At 41.0% G+C, this 12,446-nt stretch overlaps 1 protein-coding gene across 3 annotated transcripts in view; it reads right to left on the bottom strand.

Annotated features, from left to right (window-relative positions):
* Positions 1–12,446, bottom strand: part of ero1b (endoplasmic reticulum oxidoreductase 1 beta) — a 98,494-nt gene that overhangs the window by 5,090 nt on the left and 80,958 nt on the right. For all 3 annotated transcript variants that reach the window (XM_039737762.1, XM_039737760.1, XM_039737761.1), the window contains exon 15: positions 1,684–1,817. In XM_039737762.1, coding sequence (XP_039593696.1) covers positions 1,684–1,817 — 134 coding nt within the window. The remainder of the gene's footprint in view (positions 1–1,683; positions 1,818–12,446) is intronic.

Consider the following 12,446-nt stretch of genomic DNA (forward strand, 5'->3'; position numbering starts at 1 on the left):
AAAATGGGTGGATGAAAGCAAGAATGCAGCAAGCTAGAGGAAGGGCTGGCTGAAATATGGGATAATAACGTGTGACATGTTTCACATACACTCCATGAGCAAATTATTACAAACAAACTTATACTCACTTAGCCATGCAATTATCTAAACAGACAAACATGTGGTAGCAATGAAATGCACAAAATCCTGCAGATGGAGGTCAGGAGCTTCAGTTAATGTTCACATCAAACAGCAGAATGGGGAAAAAGGTGATTTTTGAATGGAGCCTGATTATTGGTGACAGGTGGGCTGGTATTTCTAGAACTGCAGCTCTCCCAGGATCTTCACACACAACAGTCTTCAGAGTTTACTCAGGATGGCATGATAAACAAGAAACATCCAATAAGCAGCAGTTAGGATGGAAACATCTTATTGATGACAGAGGGCGCAGGAGAATGGCCAGACTGGCTCAAGCTTATTGAGTCTACAGTAACTTCAATAAACTTCTTTGTGCAACTGTGCATCTGTCGAACCTTGAGGTGAATGGATTATAAGATCAGAAGACCACATCTGGTTTTGCTCCTTTCAGATAAGAACAGAAAGCTGATGCTTTAGTGGGCACAGGCTGACTAAAACTGGACAGCTGAAGACTAGAAAAGCCTGGTCTGATGAATCTCAAATTCAGAGGCACAAAGATGGTGGTAGGATCAGAATTTGATGTCAACAGCATGAATCCATGGACGCAACCCTGCCTTGCCTCAACAATCCAGGTAGGCTGGTGGAGGTGGTGGTGTAATGATGTGAAGAATGCTTTCTTGGCACATTTGAGCTTTGAATGCCACGCTCTGAGTATTATTGTTGATCATGTGCATCCCTATCCCTGCATGACCACAGTTCATCCATCTTCTAATCACTACTTCCTGTAAGGTAATGCACCATGTCACAAAACAAACGGTGTCTTACCCTGGTTTCATGAACTTGACAATAAGTTCAGTGTTCTTCAGCGGCCTTCCCAATCACCTGATCCGAATCCAGCATAACTCCTTTGAGATGTGGTGGAACAGGAGATTTGCAGCAGGAATGTGCAGCTGACAAATCTGCACAAATTGTGTTATGTAATCAAGTCGACATGAACCAGAATCTCAAAGGAGTGTTTGAATGATCTTGAGGAATCTTTGCCAAGAAGGCTGTTTAGAGAGCAAAAGGAGGCCCTACCCAGAGTTAGTGTAGCGCTTCTCAGAACTGACTTGGTGAGTCTGTGTTCTAATAAATTAAAGGTGTGTTTTATCACTTGTGCTTTACAGGTCATTTTTGCAGTCTCTGCTGTGTTTGCATTCAACCTGCTATGAAAGGAGCTTTATGTAATACATTAAATGAAAATTGGTAGGAAGAAAAAAAAAAAACACAAAGCAAGAAAAGCAAACTGTAATCCAAATGGCTTTAGACTAAAACGCACATTTGAACTCCTCTATGAAAACTGGGCTTAAAATTTACAAGTGTGAAATGCTAACTGGGTAGTTAATGCTAGGGCTTGGCAGTTCAAAACTGACAGACATGTATTTCAGTTTTAACGCGGCAGTGTGAACAGAACATACAAAAAAACACCGTGAAGCTGTTGAAAATGGAGGTGGCCAAGGCTGCAACTGCACATGAAAGCAAAAAAAAAAAAAAAGCAAAACATGTATCTAAATCGAATAAGCCTACCTTGCAAAAGCATTTAAAAGGGCAACTACTTCTTGTCGAGTGAGCTGGAAGCCTTTAGAGGGGCTGTTCTCTGGAAGATTTTTTATCTCTTTTTCCGAAAACAAAATTTTCAGGGCTGTTCCTAGTCCTTGAGTCTAGAGAAGGAAAGTAATAGCAGATATTTTCCATACAGAATGTTAGGTAAACTAAAGAAATTATTAATTATAAAACACATTTTATTTCAAATAATATACTAAGAGATTAAACAAGCTACAAGGCTATGAAATATATAATAGTACTATAATACAAATAGAATTTATTCGATGCACTTAACCTCATCTTCTTAACTGCTTTTCTTGGTGAGGTTTCTAGTGGCAGCAGGCCATGCAGGTCAGCCCAGCCCATCCCAGACTTCCCTGTCCCTAGCTACAAATTCCAGCTGTTCCTGGGGAATTCTCAGGCATTTCCAAGCCAGCTGCAGGGTCTCTGCTCACTGGGATGTGCCCAGAGCAGCTCTATGGGGAGCCACCAGGAGGCATCCTTTCAACATACCCAGACCACTGATCCAGAGGAGCAGTGTCTCTACTCTGAGGCTCTCCCAAATCGTTGAGCTTCTCGCCCTATCAATGAGTGTCAGCCCAGCCACCTTGTGAAGAAACCTCTTTTTGGCCACTTGTACTCGTGAACTCGTTCATTTGGTTATTACTCGCAACTCATGACTAAACTTGACATTCCAACCGACTCTCACCTACATCTACAAATCACCATTCTGGGCTGAGTCTGGCAGGGTTATGTGGTTGAAGGACTACTGGGTACTCACTGGCAAACTCCAGAAGTGGGCCCCAGTAACCCGGGCAAGGATTTCAATTTTTAAACTGTTCTTGTATGACCTATCAACCTAAACCTATTCACAAAGCGAGACCATAATATGAGCACCAAGTTCCAGATGATCTAGCTCTGAGCATCATTAAGGTGCATAAGGCCCACCACCAGTACCATGTCAAAGTGACAGTCCAGGACGGAGTTAATGCATTTAATGTGAAAACAGATTTTAAGTTAATGCAATTGAATACCATTGGAAAGTTGGTTGTTAGATTTCTATAAAGATTAGCTATCACACTACAGATATTTGGAAAAACAAAATAAAAAGGGTCTGGTAAATTATGTAATGATCACAGCCACAAAAAACAGACACAGATGGGCTGCACAAGAGAGAAAGGCAATGAGGAAAAGCAATGTTCACGCTGCATGCCAACACTTAAGGACAACCAATATACCTTGAAATGTTTGTGATTAATAGAACCATAATAAAAAAAATAAATATGTAATTAAATTAATCTGAAATTAAACACTGACATGAATGAATACATTTTTATGGAGTAAGCACAAAGCAAATGATTATAATGAGAGGGGAGTCTTCTTAATTTACAGAAAAAAAGATGAAGTCAGCACCTAAATAAAGAGGCTCATTTTTATGCCTATCAGAAAAACCAGAACACAGGATGGCCTTTAAGGTGAGTTGAGTCTGAAGATAATGTGAGAAACAATAAGCAGACCAGACTCTGCATGTCATCAGGGTAACAGGGAAAAACAAAGCTGAAACAACAACAAGGTGTTCTTCCACATTTGCAATCAAAGAAAAGTCTGAATTAGCGCATGTCGCCCTAATTTAGAGTGCTCATAAGAAAGGTAATGATTTACTTCATGAGGTAGACGTACATGATAAACAAGAATAGTTGTGTCAAGCATTTGAATGATTAAAATGTGTGCTTCAGGTTAAATGTTTGAAGTCTAGTCTGTAGTAGAAATTTGTCATTTTTCATGTTTTATGTTTTTTTGAAAAGGAGTAATTTTGACCCTTCGTATCCCATTAGGGACTGAACCCCTGAGGTCGGCTAGGGTGGCAAGCATAACTAAGTTTTTCTGGTCATTTTTGCTGAAAACACCTATTAGTTTACTCTTTATTATAAAGGTGTAATATCCCACACCAGATATGCTCCAAACACTGCTAAACAAACCCATGGGTTTTCAGGTCTATAGGGCCAAAAATTGACGGGAAACCCCAAAAAGCTCAACATTTTACAAAATCTAGACATCAGGATGAGTTGAATGGTATTTCATATGTGGGGGTCTTCATGTACCAGTCAATCACAAGGTGTCGGACAAAAAAAACCTGAAGTGATTTCAAAGTGTAAAGTAATTCTTACAAACACAATAAACTTCTACACTCAATGAAACACTAGGCCTTAATCCACAGAACAGACTCAATGTCAAAAATGCATAGCAAATATTAATTTCAATGGAGGAGAAAAACTGATTTCAACTATTCACTGAAATCACCATTCTGCTGCTACTTCCTTGATGCTCTAGAGGAAAATATGGTAGCCAAGGCAGGCCGAGTACTTCCTAGGCTTACTCTCCATGTAAAATCAACCCATAATCCTCTCATTCTCTTTTGTAAAGGAAATATGCAAGTAACCCTGTCAGCTAGGCAGGGCTTGTTTAATCATGGATACAAATAACTACAGAGACGCTGCTCTCCCTGCCTGACACAGGCTCTCAAGCTAAACAGTGTGAAAGCTCCGCCAAAGTGGGCCAGTGCTCGTCGTAGGTGTGCAGGCCCAGGACAGCACAGAATCAAAACTCCATGGCAATTGAAGAGAACACCGTAAGGAACAGACATGAGAAACGCCTCCACTCACAATGAAATAGAACCTGCAGTACTGGAACTATGATAATTAAGTTCTAAAATGTAATTATGAAAATTCAAAAACAAATGCTAAAAAAAAAATATATTTTTTTTTTACATATTTGGTAACCACATTTGCCTGGCTTTCAAAAAAAAATAAATTCATGTCCTAAACTAAGTCACTAATTTATACTTATTTATCTATTTAAAGATTGTAAACTCGCTGTTAAATTATAGCATTATAAACATTCTCAAACCCATGTAGTCCAATTCAGGCTTGCAGGACCTGAGAGTTCAGTCTCAGGAGATAGAGGGCAACCCTGGACTGGGCACCACCACAGGCCTAATCTGGAAACACCAATTAACCCATCTTTGAGAATATGGAGCACAATCTGAGAACCTGGAGGAAAGAAAAACCCTCAGAGAGAAGAAACACATTCCACAAGGACAATGACCACTTAAGGGCTCAAACCTGGGCCACTGCATCTGTCTTTCAACAGTGCCACCCACAACAATCCATCCACTATCCAGGATTGCAGAGATCTTGAACCTCTTAGTGATACTGGGAACAAGGGAATAAATCCCGGGCAGGCTGTTAATGCACCTGACACGCACATCACACACCAACCTCATTTGCAGTCTTTAACTAACCCAACATATACCACTTTTCTTCTCCATCTGGATAATGTGCATCTATAGAAAATCCTGAAGCTATGGAAATGTATCAGTTACAATGTTCCACCATGACACTAACCCAGTGTCCATCCATTTTCTAACCCGCTGAATCCGAATACAGGGTCACGGGGGTCCGCTGGAGCCAATCCCAGCCAACACAGGGCACAAGGCAGGAACCAATCTTGGGCAGGGTGCCAACCCACCGCAGACTAACCCAGTGTTCTCCCCAGAAATTTTTTCCACCCGGATGGCAAGAAAAAGTAGCCGGGTGGGGCAGGACGGGGAAATCTGGTGGTGGGGAAAATTAAATGTGCACTATTTTTATTGGTTAATTATTATTAATTATTTTCCAAAGCTCAATATGACTTCCTTTTTTAAGGTTTGACACTTGTGCCAGAATATCTTTATTACATTTAAGAAGTATCCAATTCAGGATCCTGCAACCCTAACACAAATTTTAAATAACAATTGTTATGACATAAACCAAGAGGCACAAGTATTGTCGCTGTCGGGAAGAAAAGTGAAAACAATGGAAAAAAAGTATAGGAAACCTAATGAAGAAAAATTAAATATTCTTCAAAGCCAACTTGCATATGCAGAAGGTGTCTTCAGTTAAATATTTATTCTTCTTTTCTTCCTAGAGGCCCAGTTGTCTGCAGCTTTCCCATAATCAAAGTTCCCAGGATCTGGGCCCACCAAGGAGTTCACTCATCGTACACTGTCGTAGTGACTGTACTGCAAAGACATCAGACAGCCATCTAGTGTCATTGGCCATTTACAGCTTAAACTGGGGAATGTTCAGAATATTTTGAATTTCCGTTAAACCAGCCATCCTAACTGAAGAATTTTAGAAGAAACAGAATAGCTGCCTTAAGATGTTCAGTTTTGTTAAATAAGGTACAGTAACTGCTGCCTGGGCACTTGCAAGGGCCAATCGGTGTTTTACACAGTGGCAGTTGACCAAGAGTCCAGATGTTTTCTCTAAGCAGTTTTGCCACACCTTTCTGTTTCCCAATTATAACAGGCACTCCTTCTGACCCTAGTCCAACCAGATTAACAGTTTTCATGCCTAAGGTGTCCATAGTCTTACTCTGTGTGTTGGTTATAGTCTCCGCTTTACCATTAATCACATTGCGGGTTGATACAAAGCTAATTCTGACCTCTTTAGTGACCTGGCAAACATATTTAATGTAAATAATTAATTGTTTTACATCTGAGGTATCTGTGATTTCACCACACAGAATACTGAAAAACTTTTCTGTGTGTATATTTTTCAGTATAGATTTTATTTCTGATGCTAAGACATCCAGCAGGTCTTGCATTATTCTTTTAGAGGTGTAATGTGCATTTTTACCAATACTAAGATGTTGTAAAAAGGAACAACCTATTTCTTTACAGTGTTCCAACAGCTTTTCAAACAACGTTGTATGTGGCAACTCATTTTTTTCCCAAACAATGCATGGACCTTAAAGCTCCCACAAAGGCATCTCTCAGTAAGTTAACACAGATACCGACCTTTCAATTTGACCGATTCCAGTTTGCTCTAGTACACGCTTTCAAAAAAAGGTCAGCAGAAGACTCAATGTGCGTTTTACTTTTTTTCATGGTCCAGCAAGCTTTTTATTCGAATTCTTGTGTATTGCATGTTTACCCAAAGTAACCCCTTCTTGGGGGGTGTTTGAGTATTTCATGCACAATTAGCACCACATAACATTTTCTTCGACCATTAGCCAATCAAAATCTTTAAACCATTGTTTGTTTATGCCAGATATGCGGTGCTTAGATTTATCAATTGGCAGAGTGTGTGCTGAAGAGACCCCTGATGGACCAGCCTCTGCAATGTCTTTGTCTGAAATTGTCACATGAAGAGTTGACGCCGCACCTTCATTAGTTTGTGACGTCTCTATTCTGAAATAACTGAGCAGTGCTGTTTTCTGAACACTTCTTTTGCTCATGTTGGTAAAACGTTTGAAAAAAAATTAAAGTACCTATGAATAAGATTTTTGAGTGGGAAAGGGAGAGCCTGTTGGATATTCAACTCAATTGCACACACTTGCACTCGACATTTCCACTTTATGCATTCTTGACATTTCCACTTTATTCTCGCCGTTTATCTCGAGATTAAATTCGACATGTTGACTTTATTCTAGTAGTTTGTCATTAAAGTCGAACATCGTAAACTAAACTTCATCTTAAAATAAATGTTTAATTTACTAGATTTTCTCAAACCCCGTCATAAATTATGTAGTAACATGTCAACTTTATTCTCATCATAAGTGTGAAGATTAAAGTGGAAATGTCCAGAATAAAGTCAACATCTCGACTTTATTCTCAACATAGGTTTTTTTTCTTCACTTTGTCCGTACTTTTTTTCCTTCACCGTGGCCCTAATATGCTTCCGTACAAAATCCTCAGCAATTCAGTGATAAAACTTTTGCTCAGGACACTGTGTGCTGCAAGGGTTTCTGCACACTTTTTGCAATATGGACGCAGGTCCAAATATGAGCAAATATAAAAACGGCAGATGGGGTCACTTTAAACAGGAACCACAGTGAGTGCTACAAGGATTTCTGCACACAGAACACACCTAATGCTTAAAGAACTGTGTATATACAGTATATTATTTATATATATATCTATACTATCCATCCATCCATCTTCAAACCCGCTGAATCCGAATACAGGGTCACAGGGGTCTTCTGGAGCCAATCCCAGCCAACACAGGGCACAAGGCAGGAACCAATCCTGGGCAGGGTGCCAACCCACCGCAGTATATCTATACTAATAAAAGGAAAAGCCCTCACTGACTCACTCACTGACTGACTCATCACTAATTCTCCAACTTCCCGTGTAGGTAGAAGGCTGAAATTTGGCAGGCTCATTCCTTACAGCTTACTTACAAAAGTTGGGCAGGTTTCATTTCGAAATTCTACGCGTAATGGTCATAACTAGAAGCTATTTTTCTCCATTTACTGTAATGGAGTTGAGCTCGAAAGTCGTGGGGGGTGGAGTTTCGTGTGACATCATCACGCCTCCCACGTAATCACGCATGATGCGTAGAAAACCAGGAAGAGCTCCAAAAACCGCTGAAAAAAACATACATTATATAATTAAGAAGGCAGCGAAACAATTAGAAGCGAGCGAGTAACATATAAAACCATATTCAGCGGCTCACGTGAACTGATGCAGTGCGCAGACAAAAAACAACAGTTCCAAAAAGTGCTGAACAAAAACCAAATTACGCTGCTACGCTCAAATAGACAAACCACACGCGTGGCTAATAGAAGAGGCTTCGCCTCTAGCGCCGGCTTCCGAGGTTCGATTCCCGAGAGGGGATGCACGGAGTATGTACGCATGCTTCCCGATACATTTTAGCCTCGCATCCCCTTGGTGTGAGACGTATGAAAAAGTATGCGGTTAACGCAGAAAGACAGATCACCAATTGAAGCTGTATGAATAATGGATACTTTATTCGCGATCAATGATTGTTTTGGTAAAGCCATACTCAGTGTATTCATTAGATGAACGGTAAAAAAGTAAGAGCGAGGGGAGGATGACTTATTGAGGCACGCAGGCAAAACCACAATAGCATGCGGGCTCGATGTACTGTAGTGCATGTCAACTCGATCTGAATTGCGCGATCACATTCGAAAAAATATATCTTTTCAAGTTCTATTTAGTCCATATGTGTCAAACTCAAGGCCCGCAGGCCACATCTGGCCCGGCGTGTAATTATATCCGGCCCAGCGGGATCATTTTATATATTATTGTTATTAATGGCCGGGGATATGAAGCACTGGTAACACAATAAACTACAGATCCCATAATGCAGCGCTTCAGCTGCCTTGCCGAACACTTACCGCGTTAATCAAGTCTAGCTTATGATGCTGCAAGTTATTGCGAAGCTAGCCCACACGATGCCAAAGAGAAAAGGTGATTCTGAACATAGAGCCTTTAAAAACCGATGGGAGGCTGAGTATATGTTTACTGACATTGCCGGGAAACCCGTGTGTCTCATTTGTGGAGCTAATGTGGCTGTAATTACAGAATTTAATCTAAGACAGCACTATGAGACAAAACATCAAGATAACCTGAAAGACCAGAATGCAATGCAAAGATACAGAAAGCAGTAGAGTTAAAGAAGAATCTGACACTTCAGCAGACGTTTTTACCCGTGCAAAATCACAAAGTGATTTCAAGTGAAGCTACTTTTATGGGAGACACAAATGCACCAGTGCAACATGCCCCACTTTCCCTGTTGCCAAGGAATGTTGAACCAAGTCGGCACAACGGTGTTCCCAAATACGCACTTTGCTGATAAACTGAGTTCGTGGTAATAGAAACCACAGCATAGAGAGAAGTGTGTACATTGCTTCTTACAGGAAAAGGCGATGGAAAAGTGCACTTTTGTTATACTTTTACACCAATATATGTTCCTGTGTTTGAACGACACGGGCAGATGGGGAGTGTCTGATGATTGCATATAACGCCGAAGTTACTGGTCTTTACCATTCTTTCCTCTGCATGTCCTGGAGTACAAAAGAAACAGCATACAGCAACATGGGGACTGGCAGGAACACTCAATAAAACTGAATAAAAAGAAAAGCAAGTGACGGTGAGATACGAAGAAGGCAGCTTAGCCAGCGTTTGTGTGTCAGAACCCGGGGTTTGGCGTTAGTATGCATCGTGGTACACTGCAGAGCTATAGCGCGTCTTTAGTGAAAACAGCTGTGTCAGATGGGGTTGTATGGATTGATTCTGAACGCGACTGAGAGAATGAAAAGTGAATAAAAAATAAAAAAAAGCTAACCTTTACAAGGATCATAAATTGCACCGGCTGTTACAGACTGAAATCAAATGTATGCTTTTATTCTAAAATAGTAAGACTAAGAGCAGTTTACTTCTCAAAACGGAGAGGTGCAGGATCGAACTCGTGACCTCTTGATTCCCAAGCGGGGGCAGATTCTATTGAACTACGGAGGCAGTTACAATAAACTGCTGTCAATGTCGCATGTTAAGGCGGCTTTTTGTTTCTGCAGTTATATTTTTGAATAAAAGCGCAATTGTGTTATTCTTGTGAAAATGTTTCTTTGCTATTTGAACTTCAGGCTTCATACACTATAGTTTATGCCTACATTTTGTCATCTACTACTAGAATATAAAAAACGTTTCTGTTTTAACAATGTGTTGACACAGATTACTGTAGAAACGGAACAGACATGAAATGCGTGTGTTCCAAATAACGATCTATTATTTTGACTCTAAAACTCCACTTCACTCCCAGATACTCAATCAAGGCCTGAGCTGGGAGAAGTTCGTGCACGTTCTAAATTGGTGGGGGGATGGAATAGCCGGCTGCTCCAAGCTTCTCTTTATCAGCACATTTAGAAGACAAAGGGCGCTGGCGGAGAGGTGTAAAGGGATTTAAGAAGCAGTTTAAGGTGGGACGGAATTACGAGTTTTTTCGTAGGCTCTGGTAATTCTAGTGTTAAGTAGCAGAAGGGGTTGTTAATCAGTTACAGCTGCTGTGGTGTTAATGAAATTAACAACAGATGCACTAGAGGGGCAACAATGAGATGACCCCCAAAACAGGAATGGTTTAACAGGTGGAGGCCACTGACATTTTTCCCTCCTCATCTTTTCTGACTGTTTCTTCACTAGTTTTGCATTTGGCTACAGTCAGTGTCACTACTGGTAGCACGAGGTGATACCTGGACCCTACAGAGGTTGCACAGGTAGTCCAACTTCTCCAGGATGGCACATCAATACGTGTCATTGCCAGAAGGTTTGCTGTGTCTCCCTGCACAGTCTCAAGGGCATGGAGGAGATTCTAGGAGACAAGCAGTTACTCTAGGAGAGCTGGAGAGGGCCATAGAAGGTCCATAACCCATCAGCAGGACCAGTATCTGCTCCTTTGGGCAAGGAGGAACAGGATGGGCACTGCCAGATCCCTACAAAATAACCACCAGCAGGCCACTGGTGTGAATGTCTCTGACCAAACAACCAGAAAGACTTCATGAGGGTGACCCAAGGGCCCCATGTCCTCTAATGGGCCCTGAGCTCACTGCCCAGCAGCATGCAGCTCGATTGGCATTCGCCATAGAATACCAGAATTGGCAGATGCACCACTGGTGCCCTGTGCTTTTTACAGATGAGAGCAGGTTCACCCAGAGCATGTGACAGAAGTGAAAGGGTCTGAGAACATTATGCTGCCTGTAACATCATTCAGCATGAGCAGTTTGGTGGTGGGTTAATGATTGTCTGGGGAGGTATATCCATGGATGGTCACACAGACCGCTACAGGCTTGACAAAGGCACCTTGGCTGCCATTAGGTATCAGGATGAAATCCTTGGACCCATTGTCAGACCCTATGCTGGTACAGTGGCTCCTGGTGCACGACAATTCCTGGCCTCATGTGGTGAGAGTATGCAGGCAGTTCCTGGAGGATGAAGGAATTGATACCATTGACTGGCCACCACACTTTCCTGACCTAAATCCAATAGAACACCTCTGGGACATTATGTTTTGGTCCATCCAATGCCACCAGGTTGCACCTTAGACTGTCCAGGAGCTCAGTGATGCCCTGGTCCAGATCTGGGAGGAGATCCCCCACAACACCATCTATCATCTCATTAGAAGCATGCACCGATGTTGTCAGGCATGTATACAAGAACACAGGGGCCATACAAAGTGCTGTGTACAATTTTGAGTTGCTGCAATTAAATTTTGGCAAAATGGACTAGCCTGCCACATAATTTTTTCACTCTGATTTTTGGGGCGTCTTTGAATTCAGGGCTCTGTAGGTTGATCATTTTCATTTCCATCAAACGATGTGGCATCCTTTCGTTCCTAACACATTACCCAGTCTATATCAGTATAGATATCCAGGAGGATTTCTTTTTCCCATTGAGATCTGATGTGTTTTCAAAGTGTTCCTTTAATTTTTTTGAGCAGTTTTTATATATATATATATATATATATATATATATATATATATATATATATATATATATATATACCAGCAACACTCATGACAATGACAAAACAATTACATTGTCAATCATGTTACGTTATTTTTAAAATTTTCCTTTTCTTTTTCATAACTTCTTTAACACACTACTTCTCTCTTGAAGAGCGGGTATTCTATATATATATATATATATATATATATATATATGCTGTTGTATGCTCAGCCGCACTATATAGACTGCACTGACACCGAGACCAGAGATATCACTTCCTGATGCCTTTTTTCTGATATCTGATATCTGGTTCAACTAGACTTTTTATTTTATCAGTACTCCTCTTGCCCGCCCACCTCCAAATCCGCTTTGCTTGTGAACTGCCGCTCCGTTCCCGCTATTAGCATGTACAGCCCCCTCTTGTCCGCCCACCTCTTAATACTCCATGCTACTGTAT

Source organism: Polypterus senegalus, chromosome 16 (assembly GCF_016835505.1).
Source record: "Polypterus senegalus isolate Bchr_013 chromosome 16, ASM1683550v1, whole genome shotgun sequence".
Lineage (NCBI taxonomy): Eukaryota > Metazoa > Chordata > Cladistia > Polypteriformes > Polypteridae > Polypterus > Polypterus senegalus.